The 16,585-nt window shown below is 42.6% G+C and overlaps 1 protein-coding gene across 1 annotated transcript in view; it reads right to left on the bottom strand.

The window, feature by feature from the left end:
• The window catches only part of TOPBP1 (DNA topoisomerase II binding protein 1), an 81,283-nt gene that overhangs the window by 46,598 nt on the left and 18,100 nt on the right, over positions 1 to 16,585 (bottom strand). Inside the window, exons 11-14 of the mRNA XM_062216399.1 lie at positions 9,322 to 9,710; positions 8,163 to 8,335; positions 3,465 to 3,673; positions 665 to 951 (exon numbers count right to left, since the gene is read on the bottom strand). Of these exons, the coding sequence (XP_062072383.1) occupies positions 665 to 951; positions 3,465 to 3,673; positions 8,163 to 8,335; positions 9,322 to 9,710 (1,058 nt within the window). The remainder of the gene's footprint in view (positions 1 to 664; positions 952 to 3,464; positions 3,674 to 8,162; positions 8,336 to 9,321; positions 9,711 to 16,585) is intronic.

A 16,585-nucleotide genomic window follows, 5' to 3' on the forward strand; every position in this document is an offset into this window, starting at 1 on the left:
GTTAAGTTTCTGAGAGGGCAAAAACTAAAGGAATGATGAAGAAAGTCCTCTTTGGGAATAAAAGGGAACTACTGAAAAGGCAGGCCATGATTTGCAAAGAATTTCCAGAAATGCAGCAATACTATACCTAGCATTCAGGAGATCAAATAATGAAACACACTTAACTCATGTCTTTAACACAAACAAATGAAAAGTAAGGTGACTATAATACAGACATTTTCAGAATTTTTTTCCAGGGCATTTTTCAAATGCCCTGGGTGCACTTGTAAAATACATAAGTAGCAACATGTATTATTTTATAGTTTATAAAATTATATCATGCTATGTCATTCAATTATTAAAATAAGCCAGAACTTTACAGAGCAAGTGTAATTACCTTATTTGTACGAAAGAAGAAATTAATGCTTATATATGTTAAATGATATGCCTAATGAAATATAGGACATGACACACCTAGGACTTGGATCCAGATATCTGATTTCACACCATATATATTTAAGGTTGGTTGGGCTCAGAAATATGACTATTGAGATTCAATATGAATCTACTTGCCAACAACTCTGGAAATTTTATGACTACAAACTTTGGAGGTGAGGCAGAATTTGGTGCTTTAACTTTATAAACTAAAATTGTTAACTTTGGGACCATTTTCTACAAACCTTACCTTCACATCAAAGGAAGGCTTAAAGAGTTTGTCTTTGCACAGAAACTTTGATGGTGTATCCAAGTGTAAAGATGGTTCCTTCTGAAGCGGCTGTCCTACAGCTGGAGAGGCGGCACCCTGCTCGGCGTGTTGGGAGAGCACAGCGTGGAAGGCTTTGCTCTGAAAGCGGTTCATGTCCAGAGGTGTTACAGCTTTTTTTCTGTGGGCTTCCGGGTGTGCATCAGCATGCACTGCAGTATCAGGATTTACATTCACTCCATTTGTTATTTCCGTTTCTGAACTTTGTTCTAGAGATTTAAAATGAAAAGGAGCACATATGAGCTGTGGATATCCACTTTTTATTACTTCCATTTTCATTAGATGCAAGGCATGTATTCTGGGGATAGACCAGTTTGTATCTGAATGTTTTTACTTATTGATTTATTTATATTTGAGAGGCACAGGGAGACAAAGACAGACAGACTGAGAGCTCCCATTCATTTCACTCCCCAGATGCCTGCAATGGCTGGATCCAGGTCCCCCAGGTGAATGGCACGAGCACAGTCACTTGAGCCCTCACTGCTGCTTCCTAGTGTCTGTTAGCAGAAGCTGGAGTCAAGAGCTGGAGCTAAAAATCAAATCCAGGACACTAAAAAGTTCACGGAAAATGGAAGTAAAGAGTAAGTTTATTTGGCCGGTGCCGTGGCTTAACAGGCTAATCCTCCCCCTTGCGGTGCCGGCACACCAGGTTCTAGTCCCGGTTGGGGTGCCAGATTCTATCCCGGTTGCCCCTCTTCCAGGCCAGCTCTCTGCTATGGCCCAGGAAGGCAGTGGAGGATGGCCCAAGTGCTTGGGCCCTGCACCCACATGGGAGACCAGGAGAAGCACCTGGCTCCTGGCTTCAAATCAGCACAACGCGCCAGCCGCAGCGGCCATTGGAGGGTGAAGCAATGGCAAAAAGGAAGACCTTTCTCTCTGTCTCTCTCTCACTATTCACTCTGCCTGTCAAAAAAAAAAAAAAAAAGAGTAAGTTTATTTGGTGCACATTTTGTTTTTAAATCATGCATACGAGGGTTCTTCTAAAAGTTCATTGAAAATGTGTGTTTGCGTGTGTGCATATTGTTGAAATCTTTCTTAGTATAAAGCTGGTCGTCTGTATATAAAATTAATTAAAAATCAATCTTAATGAAGAATGGGATGGGAGAGGGAGTAGGAGGTGGGATGGGAGTGGGAGGGGAAGAAACACTATATTCCTAAAGCTGTGCCTATGAAATTTATATTCATTAAATAAAAGCTTTCTTAAAAAAAAAATAAGACAAAATATATGTTGAGGGGCTGGCACTGTGGAGCAGATTAAGCCTCCCCCTTTGGTAGTGGCATCCCATATAGGTGCTAGTTCAAGTCCCGGATGCTCCACTTCCAATCCAGCTCCCTGTTAATGGCCTGGGAAAGCAGCAGAGGATGGCTCAAGTGCTTGGGCCAGAAGAAGCTCCTGGCTCCAGGCTCTTGATCGGCCCAGCTCTGGCTATTGCGGCCATTTGGGGAGTGAACCAGCAGATGAAAGATTTCTCAGTATCTGTCTCTCCCTCTTTCTCTGTAACTCCGTCTTTTGAATAAAATAAATCTTTAAAAAAATATATGTGGAATGAGATAAGCATATTAACTGAACTGATTAATGAAATGATTTTGTTTTCATCTTGTTATATCTTAAAATGGTTTTAAACAAGCTATTTGACAAAAAATACAGCAAAAACATCCTGTTAGTCAATGCCAGAATAAAAAGAAAATCCCAATAACATGTACTCATAATTAACCATAGTCAAGTTCTTACAAAGTCCTTAATGACACTTTAATATGACCTAAACATCACCTTTGCCTCTATCATAAATTTTCCATCTGTCTGGGTAAGTAATGGCTCTGAAGCTCTGAAGTTTGCCCAGAATGCCATCATCTCTGGACTACTGTGTCTTCCCCTCCCCTTCTAGTTTTTCAACATTGAACAAAACACTTGGATGGTTATTCCATGCCAAGCACACCGCCAGACACTGGAAATAACAGCTTTTAAAATACATGCATGTTTCCTGCCTTGAAGCTTTTTTTTTTTTTTTTTTGACAGGCAGAGTGGACAGTGAAAGAGAGATACAGAGAGAAAGGTCTTCCTTTTCCGTTGGTTCACCCTCCAATGGCCGCTGCGACCATCGCACTGCACTGATCTGAAGCCAGGAGGCAGGTGCTTTTCCTGGTCTCCCATGCAGGTGCAGGGCCCAAGCACTTGGGTCATCCTCCACTCCCGGGCCATAGCAGAGAGCTGGCCTGGAAGAGGAGCAACCGGGGCAGAATCTGGCACCCCGACCGGGACTAGAACCCAGGGTGCAGGCGCTGCAGGTGGAAGATTAGCCTACTGAGCCGTGGCACCGGCTGAAGCTTATATTTCAGTAGGGAGATTAAAAAGTAAAGGAAGAGCAGGCAGGCATGAGGTGGTCTAGAGGAAAAGGGCAAAAGTCCCAAGATGAAAAGAAGCATCACATTGGTGTGTGGAATCAACAGTTAATGGGAACCAAGTTCACTACAATGCTCTTACACTGTCTGACACCCTCTAGTTTTCAGGGTGTGCCTACAGGTAGCATCACAATACAGATTAAGCATTTCTGCCATGAGCACACATTCATTTTGTCACCAAATAGCAAACACCCAGCAGTGGCTCACCGAATCCAACGTGAAGAGGAAAAATCAACAAATAAACTTTGGCACATTCATATCTCAGAAAACATCAAGTTGTTAAAATATATATAAGGGAGTGAATTGAAATGAAAGTATTAACCTTTCAGTGAAGTTTCAATAAGAAAACAGTTTTCATCTGCTTTCTCTCCTGTTCTAGCGGATTCCAACAGCCAAGCTATGGAGACTGCGGGTATGTTCCACTTCTTTGCAGCTTCATATTTAGAACCACCTGGCTCTTTTAATACAAGATGTGTACTTGCAAACATGCCTTTCTTTGCATTGGCTTTGCGAACAAAGAACTCTTGAACACTAAAATGTGTATTTAAAGAAAAGCAAGATACAACAAGTCAAATACACAACAGGTCAAATACACAGTAAGTCAGCAAAAAGAAAAAAGTTTCTAATACAACAGCGTGGTTAGAGTTCATATAAGCATAAGAAAATATACACTGATTAAAAATTGCTTTATCCTATCCTAAATTAATTATTTTATAGTGCTTACTCTTAAGTACTGTTATAACAATTAAACATTTTACAAAAATAAGCAAATGAAATTGGGCTTTCAAATGACAGAAAAATTGCCTCCTTAATTAGTTATTACCCACTCACCTGTTCTTTCCTTCCAAAAGGAGCAAAGTGGTATCGATACTACAACTTTTCAAAGCTTTTTCACATATATTATCTGATCCTTTCAATATTTGTGAACCATAAATATTTTACAGACATGGGAAAAATAAATAGAAATTAAGTGACTTACTCAAGATCACTACATATTAAACATGGAATGTGGGCAAAAAGCCAAGGTCCATGGCTTGAGAGATACACAGAATTCAGTCTTTTGTAGCTTCTAGGTTTCATGTTCTAGTTTTCAATTTGTTAAGATCCATTTTCTACATTTACCCCATTCATCCACTTGGTGTTTATTTGGATATGAAATAGGACTCCAGCTTTACAGAATAAGATCTCTTCCTCAATAATCTGAAGTGTTAGTTTTGTCATGAACAACGTTACTGGTTGAATTTATATCTATTGCTAGATTTGTTATTCATACATTGAAATTCTTGCTCTTATAACCCTACTTTATTTAGTGGGATTTTACAAAACATTTAAATAATTTTTAGGGCTAGCCCCAACTGTTCTATTTGGGAATCTTCACGGCTTTCCTGTTTGCCAATCTTTTCATCTGAGTTTTAGCATTAGTTTGCTTATTGGCCTCCCTGAAATGGTTGTGTTGGTATAGCAGTCCTCCTTTGCCCGCAGCTCTCTGTGGTTTCAGTTACCTGTGAACAACCACAGTCTGAAAATATTAAATGGAAATTTCAGAAATAAACAATTTGCAAAATTTTGAGTGGTGCAATGAAATCTCCTACCATCCCATCCAGGACATGAATAATTTCTTTTCTTTTCTTTCTTTTTTTTTTTTTTTTGACAGGCAGAGTGGATAGAGAGGGAAGGGTCTTCCTTTTTGCCGTTGGTTCACCCTCTAATGGCTGCTGCGGCCAGCACATCGTGCTGATCCGAAGCCAGGAGCCAGGTGCTTCTCCTGGTCTCCCATGCAGGTGCAGGGCCCAAGGGCTTGGGCCATCCTCCACTGCCTTCCTGGGCCATAGCAGAGAGCTGGCCTGGAAGAGGGGCAACCGGGATAGAATCCAGCACCCCAACCGGGACTAGAACCCGGTGTGCCGGCACCGCAAGGCGGAGGATTAGCCTGTTAAGCCGTGGCGCCGGCCAGACATGAATCGTTTCTTTGTCAGCATATCCATGCTCAACTCATTTGTGCTACCTGCCCACTGGCTAGTTCTCCACTACTACCATCGCAATGTTGAACACGTGAGCCCACATTCACCAACTTTTAGTACAGTACATTGCTATAGAAGTTCTTGACATTCACTGCCTAGATTCTTCCATCCTTTAGAGGTCGCAATCCTCTCCTTCCTTCCTTACTTGCTGGAATACACGTGTAAAGGGGACTCTGCCTTACCCACTGTCATGTTTTCCTAATGCAGACTGTATAAGCAAAGGTGGGACAGATACTTGATCCTTCTCTTTCCCAGCTTTCAAAATAAAGGGTTGGCTCCCTGGGATCTTCCAAAGATCCTCAAACTTTAGTTTGGTACAATTACAAAGTCATAACTTAAATACTGTTGATGTGTTTGCCATAGTATTAAATAAAGTTGGAACCATATAAGGGTACTTCCAAAAATTCATGGGAAAATTAATCAGTATTTGTCTATTTTACAACACACAAAAAACTGAAATCCATGCAACAAAGCTAAGAGATTTTGTTTTTCCATAACACACATTTTCCATGAACTTTTAGAAGAACCCTCATATGCATGATTTAAAAAAAAAGACTGCACCAAATAAACTTATTCTTTACCTCCACTTTCCATGAACTTTTTAGTGTCCTTTTATTTTACATCAAAATTAGTAACAAATGGATCAATGGGATAGAACGTAAGAAACTGAAAAGTAGGGGCCAGCACTGTAGTGCAACTCGTTAAGGCACTGCCTGCAATGCTGGCATCCTGTATGAGCACTGGTTTCAGTCCCAGCTGCTCCACTTATGGTCCAGCTCTCTGCTAACGTGCCTGGGAGAGCAGCAGAATGGCCCAAGTACCTGGGCCACTACCACCCATGTGAGAGACCTAGATGGGGATCCTGGCTCTTGAGTTCAGCCTGGCCCAGACCTGGCTGTTGTGGTCATTTGGGGAGTGAACCAGTGGATGGAAGATTCTCTCTCTTTCCCTCCCTCCTTCTCTGGAACTCTGTCAAATATATAAAATGAATCTTTAAAAAACAAAGAAGAGAGAGAAAGAGAGAAAATAGAATGGATGAATTCAATCTGTAAAGCAGTTACTATCTTCGTGACACTCAAATTTTCCTCTTTGGCCAGTACAGGTACTTTTGACACAACACTTCCAAGGAGTCTTTGATAATGTCCTTGCTGTCTGGGTTGACAAAATGTTTCAGACTCACGGGTATATTTTCTCCTCTAGAGCTGGCATCAACTATCTGTCTTCAAGCTTTAGTTTCTTTTGGTGGGAAATAGTATTTTAAGGTTACAAGCCAGGCACTGGGACTATTTACTATTGGGTTGGTAACTAAATTTCTAAGTTTATAAACAGTTTTAATTTCTTCATTGAACCAGGAGTCAGCAAAAATATTCTGAAAATTTCTGAAAGGGTCATTTAATTTTCTATTCATTTCTATTTCTTCTGCACTGTGATAAGAGAATGTGGTCTATATTCTTTACACTTGCCGGCATCGCATATGGGCACCAGTTCAAGACCTGGCTGCTCCACTTCTGATCCAGCTCTCTGCTATAGAATGGGAAAGCAGTGGAAGATGGCCCCTGCAACTGCGTGGGAGACCCTGAGGAAGCTCCTGGTTTCTGGCTTCGGATCGGCACAGCTCTGGCCGTTGTAGCCATCTGCGGAGTGAACCAGCAGATGGAAGACCTCTCTCTCTCTCTCTCTCTGCCTGTCTGTAACTCTGCCTTTCAAATAAGTAAGTAAATCTTAAAAAAAAAAAAAAAGAGGTATGTTATGTTCAGTGTTTCAGGGTGAATATCTAGTTAATGCTATTCGAGTCTATATTTTTTCTTGTTGGTCTGTAAGGCTGAACAATAGAGTAAAGAGACAGAGAGATCTATTATCCACTGATTCACTCCCAGGGCTGAGCAAGTCCAAAGCCAAGAGCCAGGAATTCCATCCTGATCTCCCACATGGTGGAGGGGTCCAAGTACTAGTGTCATCTCCTATGACCTTCCCAGATACACGAGCAGGAACCCAGATCAGAAGTGGAGCAGCTGGGACTCAAATCAGCACTCCAATACGGCACGCTGGCCCCTCAAACAGTGATTTAACTCGCTGTGCCGCAATGCTGGCCTGTCTTCCTTGTTTTCTGTCTATCTGACCTGTTATGAAGTAGGAGATGGAACTTAAATGTCCTGGTAATAGTTTTGCATTAATTTCTCCTTCCATCTCTCGTAGATTTTGTTTTGTGAATGAGAATACATTTGATACGTACCTTCAGTGTGAACAGCACTCTTATTTACAGCGCTGCTGTTTTTGTTTAATGCCTTTCAATTTGAGTTCAAGCTTCTGAGAGTGAAACTGCAACCTCTTTCTGTTTACATTCACTTTGTCCATCCCCCCCTTCCCCCAACAAATGCCCTAACATTCACTTTGTATTAGATTCATCTTTTGCTTAAAAGCAGTCAGCTCTTGCTTTATGATCTAATCAAAATGTACTGGCTTTTTAATGTAAGAGTTTGACTCATTTACATTTACTGATATAATTTTATTTTTTTCAGCAGCCACCATTAACATTCAATTAGGTGTTGGACTAACAGAGATTTTAACTTTTAAATTAATTTTCTTTCTCCCGAAGTATTTATTATTCCCATTTAACATTTGCATTTTTGGCCAAAACCCAGAGAAGCAATGAATTTATACTGAAAAGAAATAAAAATAAAAATAAATCATACATATGGTATACAGAAAGGTACTGATGCTTAGAAAAGCACTATTCAAAAATGGCCCATGTAATACCATTAAATTTCCCTCTTCTGGTAGCTAAGGCAATTAGGCATCAATGCCTGTAGGCATCTGCAAGGCCTCCATCTAGCAGCACCCTCCCCATCTGTCACCTTGTGCCATTACAAGACATACCACATACCACCCATTACTATATTAAAGAGACCAAGCCAAATTCTAATTCGAATGTTCTCCAGTAAGTCAAAACAAATAAAAAGGCACACCAAGAAAACAGGTGCACTAAAAATACTACCTACCTTGCTCCAAGGAGATTTGCTAAAAATGTCAGAGAATCTTTTTCAGCTCCAACACACTGGCTAAAGGAAAGAACACAATCCACTAAAGGAGTCGCTCCTGGCATTACCGGGACTGGTGTGAAGAGAGGATTTGACTTTGGCTCAACTAAGGTCTGACAGTCTATACAGACCACCTTTTAAAAACAAACATGAAAAAGCCACCTTGAAATAAACAACCAGTGATTAACAGTACTTCAGTTACAACAGCTGAATCAGTTTCCATGAAAGTAAGTCTTAATATAACTTTGTGTATTTTCATTATCAATATATTTCAAATTGTAATATTTAAATAAATATAAATGTATCAATTCATTGCATTAGGATATTAAAAATCAGTAAGATTTATCTTAGAGTTACTAAAAGCTGCTTTAAATTTCATTTGTTCCAATGTCATTAGTTTGGAAGTTTTTTCTCTTCTTAGAAAATTAAAAAAGAGGCCAGCGCCGTGGCTCAATAGGCTAATCCTCCCCCTTGTGGCGCCGGCACACCGGGTTCTAGTCCCGGTCGGGGTGCCGGATTCTGTCCCGGTTATCCCTCTTCCAGGCCAGCTCTCTGCTGTGGCCCGGGAGTGCAGTGGAGGATGGCCCAGGTCCTTGGGCCCTGCACCCGCATGGGAGACCAGGAGAAGCACCTGGCTCCTGCCTTTGGATTAGCGCGGTCCGCCGGCCACAGCGCGCCAGTCGCGGCGGCCATTGGAGGATGAACCAACAGCAAAAAGGAAGACCTTTCTCTCTCTCTCTCACTGTCCACTCTGCCTGTCAAAAAAAAAAAAAAAAAAGATAATTAAAAAAGAAAAATTAACGGTGAAATTACTAGTGATGAGCTAACAAGGAGGGATACTATAAAACTCTCACACTCTAGCTCTGAGAAAACAGGAGACAAACGGGGTAAGGTCTGCGTGACCTCCTAAGAAGAAATGTTACTGTGTCCCCTGGGAAATAGTAACTGCTACTCTAACAGGATTAGGCCCAAGTAGCTTAAACTTTTTTGAGAATTTCCCTTGCTAGAAGCAAAACCTAGACAGTGTTCAAATCCAAATGCCAATTTACCTACTTGAACTGCATAATAAATATCAACTCTTGGCATTTAGGTAAGCTTCAATGCTGTAGTATTTTCTTACCAGCCACGTATTTGTAACAACTTCTCCAACAGTTGCTTCTACTTCACACCCCAGCAGAGGAACCACCGCATAATCAGCAACAGTTCTGCTTGGAAGAGTTATGATTTTTCCAGCATTATCTCTTATGATCTTTGCAATGTTGGATTCATTTTCTCTGCTAAAACCCAAAACAAGGAAGCTCTTTCGGCTAAACAAGCCTTCTTCAGCAACTGCAGAAACGTCAGGGCAGCAATGACTGGCAGAAGACTGGTTTTCTTCTTGTAGAGAAATGTGCGTAGAATCATTACAGGGCTCGACACGGGTAGTAGAATCATTACAGGGCTCGACACGGGTAGAATCATTACAGGGCTCAATTTCAGACTTCCCAGCTTCGGCCTTCTCATCCTCAACTGGAAGAAAACAAGAAATGTTTTCTAACATAATCTATCTTCAAACTTATTTCCTCACAAGAACACTAATGTAGCAATCTGAGAATCTGGGCCACGCTACAAAACTAAGATGGAAATGTATACAAAGAAGGGATGAAATCCATCCCATCTACAGGGCTATCAAGAAATATCAGTACAGCTACTCCTCAGTTTAGATGAGGTTACATCCTGGTAAATTCACTGCTAAAACCAGTAACTCAAGAGACAACAGACTAAGGTGCCCCCAAAACATTAGTCCAGAAGGATACAAGACCTGACAGCAGCCACACAGACATCAGAGTTTCTAACCCTGTGCACACTCACAGCATAAAACCTGTGGCCCCACCAGGCCCCAAACTCTCCACATCCTGTGGTAACATGCCGAGTACAGGTTGCATAAAGTGGGACGACGTTTCCTTCCCATGGACAGCCATCAGGGTTGGCTCTCCCCTTGGCCTTCACTTTCCCAGGGATTTCTTTATTCTCGTTCCTTTCTCCTCTCCCTTATGGAGAACTGTACAACCCATAGTCATCCAACCCTTTAATTACAAGATAGTATGTTATCCTGCCTCTACCAATCAAACTGCTGGCACCAACTGGTATTATCCTGCTCTCCACTGGCAGTCTTTGCCTTTAAAACTTGTTTGACATCTTTAAGGCCTTGGAGCACAAACACAGGACTGCCTCAGTTTTGTGTTTTCCTGGGCCACAGATCTAAATAAGCCCAGATAACCTCTTTTGTTTTTAATTGATTTGTGCCTCAGTTTCTCTTAAGGGCTGACACTATCATAAGTTGAAAACGTTTCAAGTCACAAGCACATTTAAGATACCTGACTACTGAACGTCCTAGCTCAGCAGCACAGTACACTGCACAGCACTGGATGCTTAGCAATGTGACCATGTGGCTCACTGCTGCCGCCCAGCAGGGAGAATATCACACTGCACGTTGCTTGCCCAGGACCAGATCAAATTTCAAAATACTGTTTCTATTAAATGCATACTGCTTCCACACCATCATAAAGTAAAAAACTCTTAGGTCAAATCATAAGTCTAGGGCTGACTCCATTACCACCTTCCAGCAGGAAGGACAACACCTATCATGTTATTCCCTAATAACCTGAGTTAGTTGAAAATTATGATGTCCCAACAAGCCTTAGTTCCAAATTGTTTTAGATAATTCAAAACAAAATTGAGAAAATATTAAGGGGAAAAAATTAACAGGCCTAAGTACTATAACTGTCAAGCCCTTAACATGGAAGTGGTTATATATGAAAACAATACAATTATAGTTACTTCTACTTCAAAAATTCCTAAAATATTTCATGTTGAAATTGCAGCTACTGGGGCTGGCGCTAAGGTGTAGCAGGTTAAGCTGCCGCCTGCAGTGCCGGCATCCCATGTGGGTGCCAACTGGAGTGCCAACTGTTCCACTTCTGATCCACCTCCCTTACGTGCTCGAGAAAGCAACAGAAGATGACCCACGTCTGTGGGCCCCTGTACCCACATGAAAGACCCAGAAGAAGCTCCTGGCTCCTGGCTTCGGCCTGGCCCAGCCCTGGCTGTTGCAGCCATTTAGGGAGTAAATCAATGGATGGAAGACCTCTCTTTCCCTCTCTCTCTCTCCCTCTCTATAACTCTGCCCTTAAAATAAATTAAATAAATATAAAAAAATATAAGTAACAACAAAAAAAGAGAAATCAGAGCACTTAGCTTCCTTATAGATTCTCTAAGAGAACAACTGATTAAGGACCCAAGCAAAGAGTCTCAACTATTTCGTTTTAGGATAGAGTTGGCTAATAGATGAGTAGAAGAAAAATACAGCTGTATAATGTAGTAAACATTTGGTTTTTAAGATGCCACTTGGGGGGGCTGGTGCTGTGGTGTAGCGGGTAAAGCTGCCACCTGCAGTGCTGGCATCCCATATAGGCACCAGTTCGAGTCCCGGCTGTTCCTCTTCTGATCCAGCTTTCTGCTATGGCCTGGAAAAGCAGTAGAAGATGGCCCAAGTCCTTGGGCCCCTGCATCTGTGTGGGAGACCTAGAAGAAGCTCCTGGCTTCAGATCAGCACAGTTCCAGCTGTTGCGGCCAACTGGGGAGTGAATCAGTGGATGCAAGACTCCTCTCTGTCTCTCTTTATCTCTCTGTGTAACTCTAACTTTCAAATAAATAAATAAATCTTTTTTTAAAAAAAGATGCCACTTGGGATATCAGCATTCCACATTACAGTGCTGGCTTTCAGTCCCACACCATAATGAACACTCTGGGAGGTGGCAGGTAATGGTTCAAGTAGTTGAATCCTAAGACCCATATGAAGTTCCTGACTTCTGGCTATGGCCTGGCCCAGGCCTGGCTGTTGCAGGCATTTGAGAAGTTAACCAGTGGTGGGAGATCTCTCTGTGTCCTTCTGCCTGTGTATTATATTATTAGTTAAAATGTACAGCCCCTAATATACAATAAACACTGTCGAGTCAAGGCTAAAAAGTACAAGTAGCAAAAATCTGCTGTTTTGAAAACTTCAGTAGTGCTACACTGGAAATATTTTGCAGCTGGGTTGGAAAATGATTTTGTCTAAGGATCAAACTGGGCCAATACCTATTTTTGTACTGCCTGGGGATTCATGGTTCTTGAATTTTTTAAATGGCTCTCAAAATAAAACAAAACTTACTCAGTTTTGCCCTCTACAGTGTCAGTTACCGGTGGTCAACAGCAGTCTAAAACTACTAACGGGAAAAAGTCCAGACGTGGAGAATTCATGAATCGTAAATGCACACTGCTGTGCAGCGATGAAGTCAGGTGCTGCCAGGACACTAAGCGCCCCTGGCCAAGCATGCTCAGCCCCAGACTCAGCAACCAGAACAGCGACTGCTGTGCGCAAGCAACCCTCACCTTACCTGACAACGGTGGTTGTACTGGCAATTTGGACATGCTAAAGAAAAGCTGTACAATGTTTTTCCTTAAGTGAAAAAGTTCTCAATCTAACAGGAAAAGAAAAAAATGGTAAACTGAGGTTGCTAAGATTATGCAGAATTAATCCTCTATGAAAATGGAATGAGGGGCCGGCGCGGTGGCGCACTAGGTTAATCCTCCGCCTGCGGCACTGGCATCCTATATGAGCATCGGTTCTAGTCCCGGTCGCTCCTCTTCCAGTCCAGCTCTCTGCTGTGGCCTGGGAGGGCAGTGGAGGATGGCCCAGGTTCTTGGACCCTGCACCCGCATGGAGACCAGGAAGAAGCACCTGGCTCCTGGCTTCGGATTGGCGCAGCTCGGCCGTAGCAGCCACTTGGGGAGTGAACCAACAGAAGGAAGACCTTTCTCTCTGTGTGTCTCTCACTGTCTGTAACTCTACCTATCAAATAAAGAAATAAAAATCTTAAAAAAAAAAAAAAAGGAATGAAAGAAAAAGAAATGCATGCTTTTGTTGTTGTTAAGGGAAAGCGTTTATTGGTGGGGGAAACCTGACAGACTGGAAGGAAGGGGAGAAGAAGGAAAAAGAACACATGTCTGGGAATGGGTCCTAATATCCCTTTGGCTGGGGGGGGGGGGTAAGGAAGGAGTAGAGAATCCCATTAGGGTGGAGGTGGGGCTGACACCAGTGGTTGGACCATGAGGTTTAGGATCAAAGCCTACTTTGCAACATGACAATGGGGCAGGGCCTAAGATGGCATCTGGGGCATAGATGGCACCAGATAAGACGGCACCATTTTACTAATATTCCCCTCTTTTGTTTTTTATAAAGCAGGTGTTGTGTGGGATTACATTGGCCCAAAAGTCCAGGAGGGGAGAAGGGGCGATGCTCTATCTTCTATAGCTGCTTCCTGCTGACCTGGGGAAATGCATGCTATTTTTGCTGCTGCACCTCAAACTGTAAAAATTATAGCCAGAGTGCATGATGAGTGCTTACTCATTCACCAACTTCATCTGTCAAGTAGTCATGGGCAATCTCACATCATTACAAGAGGAAAAAGGGGGAGTACAGTACAGTAAGATATTCTAAGGGAGAGACCTTACACAACTTCTATTACAGGGTACTATTAGAATTCTCCTATTACTACTTATTCTTGTTAATTACTTAATGTGTCTAATTTGTACATTAAGCTTTATCACAGGCATGTAGTGTACATATGGTCTGGTACTGTCCACAGTTTCAGGCATCCACTGGGAGTCTCAGAACACATTCCCAACAGATAAAGGGGGACTACTGCATGTGACAGACACAGGGTGTGCTGGCAAATTCTAAAATACTTATTGTCTTACCCTTGAAAGCAAAAGTTAACCCTGGAAGCCACTTGGAGGAGTAAACCAGCAGATGGAAGATTTCTTCCTCTCCCACTCTAAACAAAATAAATCTTAAATAAATAAATAAATAAATAAAAAATCTACTATGGTGCTGGCATTGTGGCACAGTGGGTTAAGCTGTTGCCTGCGAGGCCAGCATCGCATATTAGTGGCAGTCCTGGCTACTTCAGCTCTAATACAGCTCTCTGATAATGGCCTGGGAAAGCAACAGCAGGTGGGCCCCTGAACCCATGTATGAGACTGAATGGAGTACTAGGCTCCTGGCTTTGGCCTGGCCCAGCACTTGCCATTGTGGCCACTGGAGAATGAACCAGTGGGTGGAAACATACTCGCACTTTCTCTCTCTCTCTCTAACACTTTCAAATATACAAATAGATCTTTTAAAAAAAATAATCCACATATATAAGATCCTATGAAATGCAATTAATTAACTTAGTACTAGCAAGGAAATCTATAGCTACAAATACTTAGAGATAAAAAGACCACAAATCAACAAGCAAGTCATACAACTTAAGATAATGGAAAAAAGGAAAAGGATAATGAACTAAAAGCAAAATAATCAAAGGCTGGTTTGCTAAAAGAAATAAGAAAATTGGTTTTCAAACTTCTTACAACACATAGCTAACCAAAGCTTATTCCAAAAGATACAGAAAGTTAAGCAGGGGCCGGCACTATGGCATAGCAGGTGAAGTGCCAACATCCCGTATGGGCAATGGTTAGAGTCTCGGCTGCTCCACTTTTGATCCAGCTACTTGCTAAAATGTCTGGGAAGGCAGCAGAAGATGGCCCAAGTCCTTGGGCCCCTGAACCCATGTGGGAGACCCAGAAAAAACTCCAGGTTCCTGGCTTCAGATTGGCCCAGCTCTGGCCATTCTAGACATCTGGGGAATGAACCAGCGGATGGAAGACCTCTCTCTCTGCCTCTGCCCCTGTAACTCCAGCTTTCAAATAAATAAATCTTTTTCTTTTTTTAAAAAAGGAAATTAAGTAGTCACAGATCCTTTAAATTGATCAGTACTGCAAAATCTTCCCACTACGGAGTAAGAGGATCAATTAGTTTAACAGATAGTTTCAGTTTACATTCAACTACCAAAAGAATTCCAATATTACACAAACTTGAAGAAGGGCTGGGCTAAGCCAAAGCCAGGAGCTTCTTCCAGGTCTTTTACATGAGTGCAGGGTCCCATGCACTTGGGCCATCTTCTGTTGTTTCCCAGGCACATTAGCAGGGAGCTGGATCAGAAGTGGAGAAGCTGGGTCGGCGCCAAGGCTCACTTGGTTAATCCTCTGCCTGCGGCACTGGCATCTCATATAGGTGCCAGGTTCTAGTTCCAGTTGCTCCTCTTCCAGTCCAGTTCTCTGCTGTGGCCCAGGAGAGCAGTGGAAGATGGCCCAGGTGCCTGGGCCCCTGCACCTGCATGGGAGACCAGGGGAGGGCACCTGGCACCTGGCTCCTGGCTTTGGATCGGCGCAGTGCGCCGGTCGTGGCGGCCATGTAAGGGGTGAGCCAATGGAAGGAAGACCTTTCTCTCTCAAATATAAAAAACAAAAAATAAAAAAAAAAAGAAGTGGAGAAGACAGGATTTAGACCATCCCCATGTGGGATGCCAATGTTGTACCTGGCAGCTTAACCAGCTGCCCCACAGCACCAGCCCCCAGACTATTCTAAGACTGGTTAAAGAAAATTTCAGATACAGAATAAACAAATCAAATGCACTAATTTACAAAAGAGTAATATATCTAGAATAATTAAAAGTTGATTTGACAAATCTATTTGACAAACCTCTTTTTTTTTTTTTTTTTTGACAGGCAGAGTGGATAGTGAGAGAGAGAGAGAGAGACAGAGAGAAAGGTCTTCCTTTTTGCCATTGCTTCACCCTCCAATGGCCACTGCGGCCGGCGCATCGCGCTGATCCGAAGCCAGGAGTCAGGTGCTTCTCCTGGTCTCCCATGGGGTGCAGGGCCCAAGGCTTGGGCCATCCTCCACTGCACTCCCAGGCCACAGCAGAGAGCTGGCCTGGAAGAAGGGTAACCAGGACAGAATCTGGCACCCTGACCGGGACTAGAACCTGGTGTGCCGGCACCGCAAGGTGGAGGATTAGCCTATTGAGCCGCGGTGCTGGCGACAAACCCATTAATATAATTTACCACTAAGTGCAGGAAAGGGACCAGTGCCATGGCAGTATAGCAGGTAAAGCTGCCACCTGTGATGCTGGCATCTCATACTGGTACCGGTTCATGTCTCGGCTGCCCCACTTCCAATCCAGCTCCCCTCTAAAGGCCCAGGAAAAGCAGTGAATGACAGCCTAAATGTTTGGGCCCCAGCCACCCATGTGGGAAGAAGCTCCTAGCTCCTGGCTTTAGCTTGGTCCAGCCCTGGCCACGGTGGCTATCTGGGGAGTGAACCAGTAGATGGAAGATCTCTCTCTCTGTCTTTCTCTAACTCTGCCTCTCAAATAAATAATTCTTAAAAAAAAAAAAATCTTTAAAAGAAAAAAAGTACTTAATAAACAACACCCAGATCAAAGAACTAAACATAAGAGCTAAAACTATAAAAATCT

This window comes from Lepus europaeus, chromosome 2 (genome assembly GCF_033115175.1).
Source record: "Lepus europaeus isolate LE1 chromosome 2, mLepTim1.pri, whole genome shotgun sequence".
In the NCBI taxonomy this organism is placed as follows: domain Eukaryota; kingdom Metazoa; phylum Chordata; class Mammalia; order Lagomorpha; family Leporidae; genus Lepus; species Lepus europaeus.